Source organism: Chelon labrosus (genome assembly GCF_963514085.1).
Source record: "Chelon labrosus genome assembly, chromosome: 15".
Taxonomy (NCBI): Eukaryota; Metazoa; Chordata; class Actinopteri; order Mugiliformes; family Mugilidae; genus Chelon; species Chelon labrosus.
The window spans coordinates 8,310,842-8,330,041 of NC_140348.1; the positions used below are offsets into that span (position 1 = coordinate 8,310,842).

The window sequence follows — 19,200 nt, forward strand, 5'->3', positions numbered from 1 at the left end:
GTTGTTTTCCTCCTTTTAGGGAAAAGAGTAAAGGAGACAGTTGAATATCTATAACACAATTTGTGCATCTTCTGTATAAACGATGCTTGCTCCCACCATACTGCACAAAGTTAATACCCTTTATTGCTGTATTCCAGCTTCACATAAGTAATATTTACATCTAAATGCTCCAGGTGAGGCTCGAACTCACAACCTCGGCATTGCTCTGCAGTATACTGTCTTATAAGTACCGCGCGCTGACCGATTGCGCCACTGGAGCTTGTGTGGAGTATCCCATACCTATCTGTGATGAGTTTGATCTGAATGCTTCCACAACTATCAAGTAGCTAGTAAATGGAAGAGTCAGCAATCATTGTGGGATTTATCCTCTGAGAACCAAGAATGCACTTAACCAATGTTGTTACAGTCTTTGTTTTGTTAAGTAGACATATATTTGCCGTGCAATAGACCAGCGACCTGTCCCGCCTCCAGCACGGTGACCTGACGGGACTGAGGAGCAGCTTCAGTGACAGACTGCTTCACCCTCGATGTGTGAAGGAAAGATACAGAAGGTCTTTCCTTCCTGCTGCTGTTAGGCTCCACGAGCACTCCTAACATGTGCAATATATCTATTCTTTATTATATCTGTGTCATTTCTGCATGCAGTTGCAAACTGCAATTTCCCCATTGTGGGACGAATAAAGGTTTTTCTTATCTTATCTTAAAAGGTCAGTGTTTACCTGCTGTTAAACGACTGGATTTAGAATTACACAAGACCAACACTGACACTGTGGGCTGACTGCAGCTGTTTATGCTTTGTTGCATTTTGAGGAAATGAAGGCAAAAATACATAAGTAGATAAGCGTTAACTAGTAATATTTCAGGAAGGAAACGGAGCCAAGGAAACTGCACAGACAAGTGGACGTCAGTGTTTTGTTTTAATCTTGGTAATACAAAAAAAAGAAAAGAAACGGCAAAACTATACAAATGTCACGGTGGGGTCTTAAAAGCACACTTCATCATCCATCAAATAGTAATAATTATCGTGTTTTTCATTGGTTTGCTTTTTCATTATTTTCCAAAATACAACTTCAATATATTGGAATGTTTTCAGATCAGGCAATATAAAGAAACATAGAATAGGACTCTATATAATGTTTCCATTGTCTGTAATAATAGCATTTTCTATAAGACAAAATTTGTTGCTGTAATCAGACTTTTGGGTAGCAAATTGATTTTTTATTACCTCGTTAAAGTAAAAAGTACATCTTTTCCATATGCAGTATGAGATTTTTAGGATGTAACTCTTCATTTGTTCATTCATTTTTTTCATTTTTTTTTTCAACATGCATTAACAAGTCTCAACCAACATTACAGGTAATATCTGCACAATAGGACTGTTCAGCCTTAGTTATGTGCTGTTTGATAATGTTACAAAAAAGAAGTAAAGTCATACTTTTTGTTGATAAAACAATCATCCTGACCAGGCTGATGTCGCTGTCGGTATTTCCACCACATGCACACACACACACACACATGCAAACACACGAGCGTGGACACCCCAGTGCACAGAGGATGCACCATGTTTCTTGCAGATGTATTATTCACTCCTCAGAAATTCTTCCATCGTATGGTCGAGAGGATTGCGTGGATGAAGTAGAGGAGTGTGGCCAGGAAGGCGAACACCTGAGACACAAATTAACACAAAGTACGTGCTTTAAGATAAAATAAGTCCTTAGCATTACCTTAGATTATTTTGTGACGTTAAATATGTTCAAATTGTATGGAATATGGGCTTTACGCAAAATTATAAATAACATTTTAAACATGAAGCAAGCAAGAAGTTAACTTAGCAAAAACTTAGCATAATTAAAATGCCTGACTGTCAAGAGATAACAAAACAGGCAAATTATCCCCCTGCCTCCAGCCATTTTCCCAAGCTAAGCTCACCTAACATAACAGCAGTAAGCTAGTTTTTAGCCTTGTTCTGACATATAAATGCAGATAAACTTAACCAGAGAAACATTTAACATTAGTGTATAATATTTAAGCTATAAATAATACAACAATTTACAATTTAATAATCTGTTTCCAGACACACATTTCTAAGTAAGGAAAATTTAGACTGTAGACAGACGATGTAAGGTAGATCTGAGCTATGCTAGTTAGCATATAATTAGTTGGAAACATTCATGAAGACTAGCTGTGGCTGCCTGCACTTATTAGCCTTTACTAGCTTGAGCGCAGTCTCAGTGGTTGTTTATATTATGTTTTGTTGTTCGTTGTTCCCACAAATATAAAAATACTTTAAGGGAGATATAATGGGGTAATCGAGTAGAGAAGGCATAGTATTGTAGGTGTTAGGAGTTACCTTTCAGACCAGACTTACTGTTTGCTACTTTTTCCAGTGTTTCTGCTAAGCTCAGTTAGCCAACTTCAGTTTTATATTTATTTCATATTAGAAATCACACTCGCGTATTTCTACCGCTGCAAAGTAAACTGGTGCTATTTGAGAACATTTTGGTAAGAACCATGTTTCAAGAATATATGACAATTAAATCAAGCATGCTGTCGCTATTTCATTGTGTGTAATTTTAGTGCTCCCATGAAATGAAATTCTTAGTATGATATATCTTGTTTTATCCATCACCTATGTGCTAATATCTGGCCCAACAATAACAAAATGACGTTTTATAGATTTGTAATACTACTGTATTTTAGAGTCTGCCATTCCCTGGCAAACGATCTTGAAATGTTGATGACTCATTTTGACCTAGTGGGCCTAACTAATTGTGTGTCTCAAATTTTCATGTCCATTCCTTCCTTTCCATGGCCAATCAAAGCTCAGGTTTAACAGGAAACACTTGAATGTGCTCAAACAAATAACACATGGTCAGCCATTTCACTGAGACAACAGCTCTTGATACTCACCACAGCAGCAATGTCAATCTGGTAGAGTCTAAAATCACCATTTTTCCGTATTATGGTGATATAAGCCAAAGCAACCCCTGCACTGAGGAAGAAGAGTGCGGCCAAGCCATGGTAAGCGAAATCCTGCACACACACACACAAACACACACATACACACAGATTAAATTATATTACAACATGACCTCAGACCATCAGTTTTACCCTCAGTTTTATTTCCCAATTATTTTTTCCTCTCTTACAGCAGCAGCCCAGCCAGAGCTGTTCTTGTGACCTCCGGCTACGAAGATAATCATCCAGAGGAAGGTCATGACAAAGCAAAAGACAGAGACGAACATCACCCATCCCAGAGGGTTTGGTGGGTCCACATGAGTCGATGCAACCAAGATCCACACCAAACCACCAAACACCTGCAAACGACATGGAGGAAGTGGGTAGACAGGTATGATGACTTCTCAAATTCAATTTTCATTTGTTTCCACTTTAAGGTTACTTGATTGCACAAAAGACATAATGTATGGCCCAATCATTTTTACCCCCCCCCCCCACAAAAAAAGTGAGAATGGCATGCATATATGTAGACAATCCAATGACACACTTGAATAACAGTCTTGCAAAGTCATCACTTGATAATCCAACCCCCACTGAAAACAAGTCAGACAGGATTTAAAATAAATAGTAACTTTGTTATTTTGAACAACAAATGGTTTTTGCAATGCCTACTGTGTCACTAAGGAGTCAAATTAGGAGTTAAAACTCCGTATTTCCTTTTAGTATCCCAATGTGACTTTAGCAAATCATCTCCCTGAAGACGTGAAATCCTATCTGCAGCCGTTTTCTCCTCCTTAGGCAACCTGCTTTTCCCTAAATGACTACACATATTTTTCTTTCTTTCCAGCCGTTCTAAGATATCTCATGAAACATACTACTGCTCACAATGATAACTGGTGAAAAGACTTATCCAATATTCAAATCCTTCTGCTGTATAGAACAGATTTACACCAGAACCTACACCAAGAACCATTGGTATTGGTATAACCATATTATCAGTCTGGGTTCACATTTCTCTTTGTAGTAAACACTAAGCAAAGAGCTCTCTTATGCACTGTTGCCTGTTCATTGTAAAGAGAATGTGCATACATTCAACAATCAAAATTTGACAATGATCATCAAAAGTAAAAGAAAAAGCAAAAAGTTCCTAAGAGATTGGTCAAAATAAAGACTGCAAACAAAAAATCTGAAACGTAAGATGGCCTATCTCTCTGAATGTTGACTAAACAAACAGCTCTCTTCACTTCGATGTGTGTGGTGTTTAAATATTTGATATTTTCTGTCTGCACAGTGAAGAAATGTCAGAAATAAATGTCTTTGTAGTGTATCTCTGTTCTATTTTAGGGCCCCTACTTTTCTCATTGTACCTGCTGCCCCTGGGTTCAATCGTGAGAAAGCATGGGATCTTTTTTCATTGTTACGCTGATGACAGCCAGATCTATGTGCCACTAAGAAAGAAGGATGCGTTCTCCCTGAAATCGCTTCTTTTATGTCTTGAGGACATTAAAGCTTGGATGTCCTTGAACTTTTTAAAATTTAATGAAAATAAAACTGAAGTGATGGTGTTCAGTCCCGGTGGCCCCAGCAAACCACCTCCTGTTGATTTGGGCCCCTTGGTGGGTTACAGGAAGCAAATAGTCACAAACTTGGGTTTTAGGATGGATAGTGATTTTAAACTTGATCGGCAAATTGGTGCAATAGTAAAGTCCAGCTTCTTTCACCTTAGGCAGCTGGCAAAGGTGAAGCCTTTCCTTGCACGTAAGCATTTTGAAACAGTAATCCACGCCTTCATTACTTCGCGGCTGGATTACTGTAACGCACTTTATCTTGGAGTCAGCCAATCCTCCCTCGCACGTCTCCAGTTGGTTCAAAATGCTGCCGCTCGCCTTTTAACTGGAGCACGTAAGAGGGAGCACATTACTCCCATTTTAGCCTCTCTCCATTGGCTGCCTGTGCATTTTAGAGTCCATTTTAAGATTCTTTCATTTGTTTTTAAATCTTTAAATGGTCTCGCCCCGCCTTACCTCTCTGAGCTGCTCCATCCTTACACTCCTGCCCGGTGCCTCAGGTCAGCTGATCAGCTGCTCCTGGAGGTACCAAGGGCCAAACGGAGGCTCAGAGGGGATAGAGCCTTTTCTGTTGCCGGTCCTAAATTACGGAACGATCTCCCCCTACACATCAGACAAGCCCCTTCGCTGTCCATTTTTAAAACACATCTTAAGACCCATTTTTATTCTTTGGCCTTTAACACAGCATGAGACCCTGTTTTCTGTTCTGTTTTATTATTATTTTAATACTGTTTATCATTTATTATTGTTTTTATATTGTTTTTATTGCTTTTATATTGTCTCTTATGTTTGATGTCTTATATTTTAGGTTGTATTTTATGTATAGCACTTTGTGTCAGCCACAGCTGTTTTAAAGGGCTTTATAAATAAAGTTGAGTTGAGTTGAGTTGATATATTAGTTTTCAAATGAAACTGTTTGCTATTACACATACTTCTCACTTGTAGTGACAGCTGTGTTAGCGAACTGTTTCTTAGGTCGTGTTGTTAATAAAAGGATAAAAGCATATTGTGTGAGATTTAGCACATTTAGCCCCTACAGACGACAGAAAACAAAGAAAACTGATGTTTTTGTCGTGTTTGTACTATACTAGTTTGTACTATTATAAAGTAAGGAACTAATTTTGCTGCGTTTTTTTGATATTGTGCAATAGTTTTCACCGGTTGAGTTGGGAGACTCTGTGCCAGCGGTCAGTGTCTACTTCAGAATAGCATGACACAATTTAAAATATGAGTTTTGCTCTGTATCTGTTGGGAAGTTTTGGGGGTTAAGTTTAGGAACTTCAGGCAATTTTGGCCCAACCTTGATCAAGTGCAAACCCAATTTTAGTTTAATGGCCGTGCACTGTGCACACACTATCAACCCCAAGCACCTCCTTGGGAGTCTGGTGCAGTTCATAAATGTAGCTCTTAGAAGAGAAAACTATTTTGAAAAGACCCCTGAGTTGCTTTGTTATGAGTTATATAACAATACTGTACTGCAAGTAATCTGCCAGTTTCAAATCATTTAAACTGAAAAACAGGCATGGATTTTGCCATATTGACAGATTCAAAGTCTGTAAAATCTGTTTTTGAGAAAGCGATTTTCATTTTGATCACAATTCAGTAAATACAAATACTGAAGAGTGCCCACGTATCCTTCACTTTTCTCTCCTTCTCCAGCCATCGTGTTAGCTAACCTCACCACCAAATTGACACACCATTATGCCTCGGGATAATGGCTGGGATAGGATAGGATGCACAGCTAAATAAGCCAAAATAAACAACAACAAACCCACAAGTAAACATATTACATATAAAAGAATAACATCCATCATCTGTTATTTTTCTATTATCTAACTTTTGTTATCATTCTGTGGGACAAAGGCTTGACCGCATTCTTTCTTAGAGTATTAGCACAAGCACAATATGAGTGAAATTTGAGATGTGAAGACGTGCCTCCTTCCTCGTAACTGATATGTCTCATAGTTTTCACTGAAATCCACATTTTTGCATTCCACTTTCAGTGAAAATATAACTTGTATTTGTTTTGGGGGATTGAAAAGAACAAAAAATCAAATATCTTGCAGCTAATCTTCAGGCGTAGAATCTCGCTGATCATATTTTTGATCATTTTCTAAGAATGGAAACATGTTCTTTATATAAAACGTTAACGTCAAACTAGTTTAAAACCTAACTGCTCCAAAATCAACAGGTCCCTTTCATAAATGTCCTCAAGGTCAGCGTCTTTGTCCTTTCGTATAATTCGTCCACTCACCAGCTCAGGCAGGTAAAATATATCTGGGGCCGTGGTGCAGATCCCCAGTCCGCTGGGCAGGCTCCCCATAGGCTGAGCAGTCGTTGCAGCCATCTCTGCCTGTTCCTTCTCCCAGTGCCGAGTCAACAGCGAGCAACCTGCCCTCTCCTCTAAGCCTTTAAAACTAACGGAGCTGCAGCAGGTGTGACCAACCCTTATAGGAAAACCAGGTTAGCAGACAAACCTGTTCCGCTATTGTGGGTGCGCGATCCCATCCCACTACGGCTCCTCACACTGGTACAAACCGGACACACCCTTCACCTTAGAGCACTCAAGACTGCCTGGTGCTTTAATGTGAGCTGGTGACCTGTGATGGGGCTTTTGAAAGGTCCCAAGGAGGAATTTTGTGTTCCCAGGCTACAGTTCATCCTGTGCAGCTGAAATATCTCTGTTGTTTCTGTTGAGTAAAGAAACAGCTCAGTGAGTTTTCAGGTGATACTAACTTTATGGCCCCAACTTCGGGCTAGCTGAGTGCCTACGGGCTCTATTTGTGGACACAGGGACTTTAACTGCAGTTTCTTTTTAAATAAGATGCCGATGGTTATCTTTATGAATGAAAATACTTCCGTCTAACAGGCACAAAGCTTTATTTTAAAGCTGTACCACTTTACATTAACTGTATCTCAAATGACTGTGTGCAGTGTGAAAGGTGTAATTCTAACTAACAAAATCCACAGAGGATTATCATCCAGCCCTGCAGCGTCCTTCAGCTTTTGTGGTATTTTAGGACGTTTCTAGTTATTGTTGTGGTTTTTTGGTAACTGTTGGGCTAATCATTCGTTTTTACTGACAGGTTTATTCAGTGCTGACAAATAATTTCCCCACACCCGTAATTATTATTTTTTTGTTATGGTAATCTGTTGTCGATCTTCAGTTTACTCGTATTAACTTTAGCAGCCAACTGAACACATTATGTTTGAATGTGTTTTTTTTTATTTCACATCAGATATTCCAAAATGACCTGTGAAGAGAAAATTAATGTTTGGATTCTCACATTTCATACCTTTATTCGTATCATACATAGCGACGCTAAAAGGGACACATATGTTACTGAATTGAAGCTGAATAAAGAGAAAGAGAAGAAGGAGTTTATTATCCATTTATCCATGTATCTTGTGACTGTATAAAGAATAGAGGAAATGAAAAGTATTCTAGGATTTATTAGCAATTTTAATGCACGACTAACAGTAAGCTCTGCTATTAAATGAGTTGCACACTAGGGTTAAAGGTCCAGTGTGTGGGTTTAAGTGTCCTCTAGAGGTGAGTTTACAGATTGCAATCACTTTAATACCTCTTGCTTCAACTAAGATATGCCTGCAGTGGTCAGAAAAAAAATAAGTGTGAAAAGCCATCTCTAGAGCTAGATTAGATTAGATTCTGGGCTGTTGTATACACATAGTGGTAGGACTCTTTATTTCCAGGTAATTATACACAATTTAAAACATTATTTATTTGGAGTAACATATTAAATGTATTTTTAATTCATTCAAAATGTTTTCTCTAACCTACTGTGGTACCTAACTATTGACTTAACCAGATAGTTAAGGTTGTATTGTCTAGATTTTAAATAAATGTATGCCACCACACCAAAACAATGGAGGTGAAGAATGAATTTACTTTGAAAGATTCAGCAACATTGTCCTTGTTTCTGTGGATATTCTTCAGAATGAAGAAAACTTCAGTACAGTGTGTTCTTGACACAAGGTACAATGAACATACCTGCTGACATCAGTGGTTTAATTAGTTATTTACAATCATCCACCTTCTTTATACTTCATGTAATTCTGACATTCTTGAACATCTTTACATTTACCAAACCGCTGCATTTCTGATTAACAAAAAAGTAACATTTATCAAGCACATGCTTGTTTTCCACTCATCATGTGTCATGCTGGGCACTTGGATACAAAGGTTGTTCTCGTTGACATGAAAATAAAAGGGTTAAACAACAAGAAAAAATAATTCTGGGATCAGTCAATCAGTAATCTTCTCTCTTTGTGGTGGGTGTTTTATTTTAGGACCTCTTCCATCGAATTCCAGAGAAAATGGCATGGATGAAGTAGAGAAGAGTGGCCACATAGGACATCACCTGAAAACAGACAGACACAGAGGGATGATCGCCACCTTGACGTAAGAGGATGGAGAGACCACAGACAAGGATGCATTTTGATTTAAATATTCAGATTAAACTGAAGGTACAACTAACGTTTATTTTTTATAATTTTTAAGCAAATTAATTATAATTAGTTTAAGGTCCTTGATTTCTAACTGTCTAACATTTGTAGTATAACATGTAATATATCAAAAAATATATGTTATATATAAAAGAGGAAGTCTTCTTTTTCTTTTCACTAATATTTGTTTAAGTACTGCACTTTAACACAATTTTAAATCACTTACACTTTACTTTCATATCCCCATTATCTGCCATACTTTATTCTTCTGCTCCACAATATAATCTACTATTAATAATCTATTTTTCACTTGCAAAAGAAATATTTGTTATAGTGAAACAATATGTGGTGGGAAAATTTCAGACTGTTTTGATAAAGCATCTGGAATCAGGTGCCATATCTCTGATCGATCGCTTGTTCAGATTTCTTTCAATGTTATCAGACTCTTGAAGTTCTTTTCACTAATTTTAGCAAAGAAATACAGTGATCATCAACAGACATGCGTTACATGAACTGTTGATTCTAAATTAGCCGTAGGTGTTGTTGTGAATAGTTGGTAGTCTCTGTGACAGCCCTGACTGGCACCTGTCCAGGGCGTACCCTGCCTTTGTCCACAATGCCTACTAGAATAGGCTTCAGCCCCCCACAACCTTCTACGTGGATGAATGGATGGATGGAATGGAAGTCTCACTTCTTCTATGCGTGTGTTTTACATACCACTGCAGAAATGTCCAGTCGGTAGATTTTGAGTGATTCATCAGTGAAAAATGGTGCAGTGTCATGTAAAATGGTGATGTAGGCCAGAGCCACCGAAGCACTGAGGTAGAAAACTGCCGAAACAAAATGAAAGCCCACATCCTGCAACAGAATAGATAGTGGGGATCAATACTGGAGAATGAAAATGAGGACAGAGATGTGAGAGATGTACCTCTCTGACAAAGAGCAAACCAACGCATTTCACAAGATTTCAAAACTTTTTTGCATTCGATGGCTAGAAACATGAACTCAGGCTTAAAGATGGATGCTAAAGCTGCACATCCCATCCAAAAACTCAGCAAACTCACCACATGATACTCCATAAACACAAATTAAGGAAGATTTATTTTCTAGTGGGGTCAGTAAAAAAAATCATTATTTAATTATATCTAAAGTCTGATCTAAACACTACATGCCAGAGACCGTAGTATATAAGATTACGGCAAACAATTAGATTATAGATAGTGTGCTTCCAATATCGAGGCAGCAAGCTTCCCCGTTTTAACACAAGTTTTAGGGTGAAGAACTATCCCTGACCTTAATTGCATGCTGAACTTAAACTGCTTAAAGTTGGGCCACATTACCTCAATGTTCTTGTCATGGGTGTTGTTAGAGATCTGGGCATGGTTTACTCAGCAATCAACTGGAACAAAGTTATATGTCTATGCACTTTAATTTTGTCCCATACAGCTAAGTAATGTCAAACTCTTCCCAGAAGAGTGGAAGCAGCATTGTATTACCCCTGGATTTGAATGACATGTACAATACATAGCATTTGAAGTGGATGTTTGCACACATTTGGCCTTTGTTCTATTATCTCACTATTTATCCAAATAATCAATCAGTAGCTGGTAGGCATGTCTAACCATGGCGGGCCAGATGCTGCTCTGATTGGCTCCACAGAGGAAGATGAAGAACCAGAGCGTCGTCCCTATGAAGCAGAAGACGGACACAAACATCACCCAGCCTAGGGGGTTGACGAAGTCGACTTTAGTTGACGCCACAAGGATCCACACCAAACCTCCGAACACCTGTAACGTCACAGAGGAGAAGGTAGAAGAGATTCATGAGAGTGATGAATAGTTTTAAAATCTGGCATCAACAAAGCTACTTCTGATGCTCTGAGTTGAAAGAGTACCACAAGCTAATACCAGATGAGGGGCATATACACTGGAAGTGGCTAGTAGCTATGTGGAAACAAGACACCATGAAATTTATTGAGTTGTAGCGATGATAGAAGGAAAAACTGACGACGACACAAAGTGTGCAGCTGCTGAGTTCAAATAATCTCAACTTTGCGGCGAGGTGAATGAGGCAACAACTAATGGGATCGTCTGATACGTTTACAACAGGGAAACACCATGCACAAGTATGATTCCTACCACCACACTCACCATGCTGATAGCGAGGGCTTGGAGCATCAGCCAGTTTAAGTGGCAGCATGGAAGAGCTAGTAATATTTTTATGTTCTGCTTGTCTCACATTTGGGATTGGGGAAACATTTGCAAAATATACAAGAGGGTTACCAAGGCAACCACAACCTGGACTGTCCACTGGCGACCAACTGTCAACTACAAAATCGTTGGCATTAAACGTGTCGTTTCACATTTGGACAGGCTTTAGCAAAATATAAGAGTTGTAATAAAAAAAGAGAATTTCCATAAAGGAGATATTAAATTTTAAGACTAACAGTAGACAAGTTTAAGAGAATTACTGAAAATAGGGCTATTGTCCAGGCTTCAAAATGCTTCTCCAGTTTATATGAATCCCTATAAAATAAGGTTTAGCCCAACACACACGCACACACACACACACACACACACACACACACACACAATGTTGTCGCTTGTGGTGTATTGTCTCAGACTTTCGCTCTCCTCCTTTGACAAACATTGAGCTTGGAAGCGTCTGTGGTATTTAGATACAGCATGAACCTCCAGCATTTGATAAGAGGTTCTTTGAAATGTTTTACTGTAGATACTGTGTGCAGGTGAATCATTTTGTCCCTTCATTTTTATTGTGCAATAAGACTTTTTTCTTGGTGTCACAAGACATTGTGACATGTTACCACTGGAATCCATTAAGCTGCTCTGGTATTACCTGGTAGTGCTGACACTGAGTGCTTTTCTCACCATGACAAGCGAGTGGAAAAAGGCCTATTGTGTCCTTTCTTCTAAGTTAAAGGTTTCACACAGGCAATCTGGGCGTTTCAATCGGCCAATCAGCATTAAGTCGTCAAGTATCAGGTGTGTAGGAGTAAAAACGGAGCACACACCTGCTGGGAAAAAGTTTGGATCCAAACTAGCAACTGGTCTTTCTAGAGAGGAAATTTCTCAGCAACATCAAATGAACTCATCTGCGTCTCAAATAAGTGGCTAACCTAAGCAAAGAACATTGGGCCTCATTCACGAACCGTTCTTAAGAACAAATTTGTTCTTAAGTCCTACTTACGAAGTTTTTACGAAGATTGTGGCATTCATGAATGTTTTCTTATCTTGCCTTTGTTCTTAGGTAAGAACAAATCCTACGAACACTCAGGAGTACTCTTACGCACATTTCAGTGCCGACATGTTGGCATGGTTGTGTTGTCTTCTTTTGTGCAGTTCATTAAAATACGATACTACAGTAACATTTCTGTCATATTTATTTATTAATTTATTCATTTTATTTTTTGGTTAATTTACAGAGCGTTTTTTATTTTAAAACACACATCGCCATGAAGCGTGGTGTGCCTCTCCCCCCTGAGCCACCACACCGTGAAGATGTGCGTCCTGACGCATTGATGGGACCAGACTGCAGGCGCGCTATTCAAGTTCGGGAGCAATTAATTGCCCGTTTGTAAATAAAGTCACATTAATTACAGCTTGAATCCACCAGTCTGATTCACTTAAAAAATGAGGACGGACCAGTTTCTGTGCACATCTTTATTTCTTTAAATTTTCATTCATTTCTTTTAGTGTGTTGGATATGGTTGTTAGCGTTGAGGCAACTTTATCTAGAGTGTCCGCTATCCTTTGTTGATTGTTCAACACCGCTTCTGTGATCAGGCGTGGAGAGGCACGGGACCGAGTACGGTGGAGGTACTGCTGCAGGATGGTTCTAGTTCTGTCGTTATTTGGCTCTGCGGGACTTCATCTGTGAATAAATAATAAATCAAGCCATTGTAGCGACACTCAGTCCAATACTAAGACGTATTTTGATCTTACACACACTATGACAAACTCCTGCCTTTAGGACACACGTTTAAAATAACTTTCTTTCAGAAAATAAATATTAAATAAATAAATTACCTCCCGATTCCTCTGGAGTACCAGCAGCACAGGGAGGGGATGAAAGCGTTGCCTCGGGGCCAAGGTCTGTATCTAGACTCTCAGTCGATGGTACTCCTAAAAAGAAATTGGGGGAAATTAAACTATCAATTAAATAAATGAATTTAAGAAAAGTGATTTAGAGTTTTCCCATATAGTCTAGCTACCTGAGAGTGCAGTCTCCCCGATGATGGCCCCGATGCGCTGGTCCACCTCTCTGATGTTCCTCCTCCAGTCTGTTGCATCTCCCGTCGAAATTTTGCTATATTTTTCTTGGTTTCGGATTTTAGGTCAAACCATTTTTTTTTTTACTTCCTATTGTTTACTTTCTATTGTCCGTCCTTCTCCAGATACTGCTTCTACTGCGTGTGTGACTGCCTCCCATGCTTCCTTTTTGTGTGTGTTGGTGTAACCTGTACTGAGACTACTGAATATAATTTTTTTCCTGCGGGTTATTTCCTGCAGCAGTACCTCCACCTCTGAATTACTAACGTTTTTTTTTCCGCTTTGCCTGCTGCGCTCCAATTGACTTACGTTTTGCTTTAGACATTTTTATTGTAGTTTCCTCTGTTCGACATCTGTGTCAACTCACGGCCCTGCAGTCCCTTTTATGGGCATTGATGGGCGGTTACATATGCTAATTCTATGCTAATTAGACTCACCTGGCACGCTCTCAATTTACGAAGAAATGGCATTCATCAATTTAAGAACACAGCTGCGAACAATTCTGCGGCTTAAGAACACGTTGATGAATGCGACGTAGAGTTTTCTTAAGAATCTTCTTACGAACAGCTTAAGAGAGAATCTAAGAAGATTCTTAAGAAGATATTGGTGAATGAGGCCCATTATTTTTACCATGGGAAAGTAAACAATGGGAATTTTCCATTTTTATACTGTTAGACAAGACTTTTGAGGGGAAATGTCTGAGATTATAAGAAGAAACTGACCACCTCTTCTGCCTTGAAGATAGTCGACTTAAACAGTCACGCTATCTCAATAATTGTTTCATGGAAATACAACAGGCCACTGGGAAAAAGGTGATATAATAAGATTTTTTTTTTTCTCCAAAATGTCTTCTGTGAAATCAGCTTTCAATCAGCTGTGTAAACACGCTGAGTTCACAGCATGGTCAGTCTATTCACAGTCTAACCGCTACGCATTTTTTTTAGCTTAGCAACCAGCATTCAGCCTTTCCAATAAGAATGTGCCACACCTTGAATTAAACAATAGCCCTGCAAATGTTTCTCCAGCACGATACATTCATGTAACTCAAATGGTCTCTGGTATTTATCATCAAAGAAAGACAGTGGCTTTTTTCCTTTTTTTTTTTTTTTTTTTCAATTATAGTAATACACTGGCACTCTTGCAATCATTTGGATGTAGTTAGGTGGTTTTAATCTAAATTTATCTATGTGCCATTAAGGGGAAAACATGCCTTTTCATGTGAGGAATACATATCTGTTCTGGTATTGCAGATGTTTACAGTCAAGTGATGAAACAGTTCCTTTTCAGCTCCCATGATTATGAAACGTCCACGTTTCTTTCTGAATTCAAATCTTTGATAAGTGAAAGCCGCATTAATTAAATATCTGACAGTGATGAAAGCTGAAGCCGAAACAACCTGAGGCACAAAGAATCACAAGGAACACGAGGAACATGGGGAACGAAGTAAAACAAAGTCCTGGAGCGCCCGACTGTGAAAACACTGCATTACTGCATACAAACATTAAGCTATCACATGAAGGGATATCAGCGAATATTACACAACTCATATCACTGCAGCTCCATATCGGACTTATTTGTCCCCCTTACGGGAGAAACATTATCTGATTGTATCAATTCCATTTCAGGTAAACGGGAATGTAGCCTGCAGCCCGTTGAACTCTACTGTATCTCTGGAGTATCAAATGCTCTCAGTCCTGCTGCAGCTGAAATGGATTCCAGCAGTCGCAGCAAAATGTTTAAAAAATGACCACACATCTTCTAATGATCCATAATCTATATTACCACTGATGATTCATGGGTTCAGAACAGGCCTTGGGTTTCCACTCCACAGTTAAATATGATACTTTTGGCGACATAGTCTAATCAAACCCTGGTTCCATATACATGGACACTAGTATTGTGCTAATAATCAGAATAATAGCCCAGTCAGAATTAAAAGTGCATTGTGTAGCCACCTCATCTGCACAGACTGGCCCAAAAAGATGGACTGACGGGGTGGGGTAAACTTTTGAGTGTCCGTTCAATCAGAGAATCTTAGCGTCTAATATCGTAATGTAAACACTTGATCCGACTGTTTCTCTTTCGTTGGAATAAATCCATTCTTTTAGTGCATGTTTGTCCAACGAGGAGTAAAAATCATTTGATATGACAAGTTTCTAAAACTTGGACAGAAAGGACAGAAACACAGAGGTAGCAAAACAACCAGTATTGTTGAAAATGTTCCTCCGTCTTGGTCATCTTCTTCTTCACTGAATGAATTCCGTGTTGTCGATATAGGCGGGGGAAAAAATCTTCTATTATAATGCAAAAATGTTGTTGTTACTGATTTTAGGCATGTAAGCACATACAGTATATCTTATTAGACCATTTTATTCAGTTTAGCAGGGCTCTGATCAGAATGATTTCATTTGTGTTTCATGTGGTAAAAAAGTATTGTATGCTATTAGTAGCCTGGATGCTAGCCCGACTTCCCCTGCCCCCAAAATTATGGCTCCAAAAAGTTGATCTGGGGTCGCTCTGACTGACTGCACCTGGCTTTATGCAGTCATGGACAGAAAAGCAAGAGCAATGTAGTCACACACGTCATCCGAGTGCCTTGGAATTGAATTTGTTTACGACAAAATGGCTCTGATGCAGCTTATCCAGTTGATAAGCTTTAAAAGTTCTGACAAATTATTTGTCTTGACCCTGGCTCACGATTGAAAACTCATCATAGCTGTAACTGCTGTGAACCTGTGAATCAAGTGAAAGATTACAGATACAGTGAAGTACTCGTTTAAATCTGCTTAATCAGTCCGAAAAGGAATCATACAACGTACCCATTTTATGTCAGCAATTGCTTGAAAATTACTGAAAGATTCTAACTTTTTTATGCTAATTTACACAAAACACTTTATGTAAAACATGAAGGCTTCCTGTCACCTCTATGCTTTCTTTGTTTAACACTACTCCACCGTTCATTCCAGGACAACGACATTGAAAATTTGCCAAAAAAAAATTGCCACGCCCTCAGTCCTTTCTCACCCCCCCTCGTGGTTTAAATTTAACCTGCCAGCCCCTACCAGAACAGTAAACGTTATCCTTGCATTTCCATTCCTAAGCGGGAGATCATTTTGTGAATAGGTGCAAGCCAGAGAGTAAACCCTGTGAGCTGATGGCTGGTTTAGATTTACATCTCGCTCTGCAACTAAACCTGTGTGACAACAATGGTGTTTTTCCACCACAGATTCAACCTTCCAAGTTCCTTGTGCAGTTAGTTGTACAGTGAGTTGTTTTGTTTTGCATAGAAGAAGTCACTTCTCTTTATCAGCTTTCGATTGGTCTGTCCATTCGTACAGGAATTTGGTGTGTGTAGCTTTGGTGACAAAGTTGTTGAAAATTCATTAATTCATTGATTTTCTGTAACTGCTTGTCCTGTGAAGGGTCACGGGGGGGGGTCTCGGGTGAGAGGTGGGGTACACCCTGGACAGGTCACCAGTCTATGGCAGGGCTAACAGAGAGAGACTCACATGCACACCTATGGCTTGTTGAAATTTCAAGAGTTTTAAACATATTTATTACTATTATTTATAACTTTGTTGTGACCTGCCATGTTTTGTTTTGCAAAGCTGAAGTCCTTTTACCATTAACAGTTGTGGATTAGTCTTTTGTGTCGGTGCCAACGTATTTCCACGAAAGTGGCATTTGAAGTGAAAGAGCAAGCAGCTTAACAGCTTCTACAATCTTAGTAATAATCATACCATAGAATCACCATCCTGGCAGTTAGTGGTAAGATTCGTTAGACCTGCAGGACCGGATTGCACAGGTGCTCCCAAAAAGTGCTTGCAATTTTTTTTTTTGTTTGTTTTGTTTTTTTTTGTTTTTTTTTTGTTGCTAAAATTGCTAGTTTCTTCAGCTCAGCTTGACCAAATCAATCCTGTCAATCCCTGTAATCTTCATGGATGGTGAGCCAGCACCTTCGCTCTGTGTTTGCTCCACTGATCAAAAGGCAGATTCTTATCTGAGCAGAGACTCGCCTCAGTGGAGCAGTGACGAGGAGGTAGATAGATAAAAAAGGAAACAAGATCGTAGTCAAATGATTCTAGCCTGAGTGGATAAGATGTGCAAGAAGCAGACAGGCAGATAAAAGACGGAATAAGATCCCCTGGCTCACCACAGGAGTTTAAAACCATGACATGTCTCAAACAAGCAAGATGGAGGAAACTCCCAAAATGAACAGATAACAAAATGAACAAATGAGAAACTCACAAATTCAGGGAGGAAGAACAAGTCAGGAATGGTGGAGAAGATCTTGCTACCCGAAGGCAGAGTATCACCTGAGGTGGTGGAAGCCATAGTCCCAAACAGTGTGTGTATGCGTGTGCGATTTCCTGAAGAATGAGATGCCTAACCTGTTTTAATCTGCTTTTCAAAGGTCATTTTCCTCTCCCCTCCTTCTACCTTTCCCCCACTCCACCTCCGCATCCAATATCCCGGCTGAAACTACCAGTTTGACAAGTGTTTTTTGGCTTTGTTTGTGCAGCGGGAGGATGTCTCTCATCTCTGTTTTGTGTTTGTGTGCTGCCATGCTGCGGTTTTTGTGCCCTCATGTGTTTGAAGTGTTTGTGTGTCTCTATAAATGGCGATGGCCTCGTTTACATACACACAAACAAAATGCTTGTGCAACTAATCCAGAGTCTGTGTGGGACTGAAATGAGTTTACAGCCGACATAATTCAGTAATGCCTCTGAGATTAGTGTGAATAGCTTCATTTTTATTTTTTTGTTGTTCTGGTTTCATATTAGCTTCATTTATAGCAATTTTATAGCTGTTCTGATAATTAATGAGATCAGAAAGGAAGTGCTGGGCAGCAACTACCAAAAACACTCATTCGTTCATTCAATAATTTTCTGTAACCGCTTGTCTTGTGAGGGGTCACAGGGAGACTGGAGCCTATCCCAGCTGTCATCGGTCGAGGGGTGGGGTACACCCTGGACAGGTCCCCAGTCTATCGCAGGGCTAACACAGAGAGACAGACAACCATTCACACTCACATACACACCTACGGCCAATGTAGAATCACCAATGAACCTAACCAGCATGTCTTTGGATGGTGGGAGGAAGCCGGAGTACCCGGAGAGAACCCACACAGACACAGGGAGAACTTGCAAACTCCACTACCAGAAACAAGCATGTAAAAGTACTTAACTACAATTGCGCCTACTTAAGTGGGCCTGCAGTGTGTCGGCATCATTCTTAATTTCACCACTAAAACAGAAGTCTGCAATTTTTCAACTTTGTTGAATGTCTCTCTGGAAGTGAGCAGCTCATGTTGGAGCTGGAGCTAATAAATGTTAACAACAGTTATTTTTTTACCCACATTAATGCAATTTGCAAAAGAAAGATGAGGTCCAAGTAGTTGGTGGAATTTCTATTCTTGCCCGGTCACTGAGAGTAATGAAAGAGGAAATACATTTTTGTTGTGATGTGTATCATCACATTTCTGGGGAGATGCACATCAGAGTGCGGCATTGATATGGCTTCGGTTGTGGCGTAGGTTGGGGCGTACGGCGGGTGAAGGATACGGTGTGGGGTGCAGCATATGGAGTGGCATAGGCTACACCATAGGCGTAAAGCACAACGTACCCCAAGAGCTACACATGGAGAACCAAAAATCTAGCTCTTCTGCCAGTTTTCTTCATTTGCCAACCTGCTGTCTACTAAAAGTATTTTCCCACCACCAAGTTATCTGAATGACCTTTTAAACCCTTGACAGCTGTAAATGGGAGACTTTATGTGTATGTGTTTGTACAGGATCCCACTGAATTGCCTTCCTGATGTTTTTATGAGAATTTTAAGGCTAAAATATAGACCAGGTAAAGAGGAAAGGTCTGTTTGGTTTGTCAAAGTACACATGCATGAAATTGGCACCCGCCCAC

The 19,200-nt window shown here is 39.5% G+C and overlaps 2 protein-coding genes across 2 annotated transcripts; both read right to left on the minus strand.

The window, feature by feature from the left end:
* Positions 1-956: 956 nt before the first annotated feature.
* LOC311500346 (myelin and lymphocyte protein-like) lies at positions 957-7,256 on the minus strand. The gene is made up of 4 exons (XM_084561689.1): positions 6,781-7,256; positions 3,150-3,317; positions 2,911-3,033; positions 957-1,665 (listed from the first exon to the last, which is right to left on the minus strand). Exons 1-4 carry the CDS (start codon positions 6,871-6,873, stop codon positions 1,591-1,593), a joined length of 459 nt encoding a protein of 152 aa, XP_084417815.1. The 5' UTR covers positions 6,874-7,256; the 3' UTR covers positions 957-1,590.
* Positions 7,257-8,414: 1,158 nt separating this feature from the next.
* Positions 8,415-18,129, minus strand: LOC311500345 (myelin and lymphocyte protein-like). Its single transcript, XM_084561688.1, has 4 exons — positions 17,531-18,129; positions 10,616-10,780; positions 9,711-9,851; positions 8,415-8,908 (listed from the first exon to the last, which is right to left on the minus strand). Exons 1-4 carry the CDS (start codon positions 17,615-17,617, stop codon positions 8,834-8,836), a joined length of 468 nt encoding a protein of 155 aa, XP_084417814.1. The 5' UTR covers positions 17,618-18,129; the 3' UTR covers positions 8,415-8,833.
* Between the last annotated feature and the right edge of the window lie 1,071 nt (positions 18,130-19,200).

What these genes read in the sequence shown, in the direction of transcription:
- LOC311500346 (XM_084561689.1), bottom strand. Translation starts at nt 6,873, where the DNA reads ATGGCTGCAACGACTGCTCAGCCTATGGGGAGCCTGCCCAGCGGACTG. An exon ending in TATTTTACCTGCCTGAGCTG is followed by an intron (nt 3,318 to 6,780) that starts GTGAGTGGACGA and finishes TGTCGTTTGCAG; the next exon opens with GTGTTTGGTGGTTTGGTGTG. An exon ending in GCTCTGGCTGGGCTGCTGCT is followed by an intron (nt 3,034 to 3,149) that starts GTAAGAGAGGAA and finishes GTGTGTGTGCAG; the next exon opens with GATTTCGCTTACCATGGCTT.
- LOC311500345 (XM_084561688.1), bottom strand. Translation starts at nt 17,617, where the DNA reads ATGGCTTCCACCACCTCAGGTGATACTCTGCCTTCGGGTAGCAAGATC. An exon ending in GCAGCATCTGGCCCGCCATG is followed by an intron (nt 9,852 to 10,615) that starts GTTAGACATGCC and finishes ATTCTGTTGCAG; the next exon opens with GATGTGGGCTTTCATTTTGT. An exon ending in GACTGGACATTTCTGCAGTG is followed by an intron (nt 8,909 to 9,710) that starts GTATGTAAAACA and finishes GTCTGTTTTCAG; the next exon opens with GTGATGTCCTATGTGGCCAC.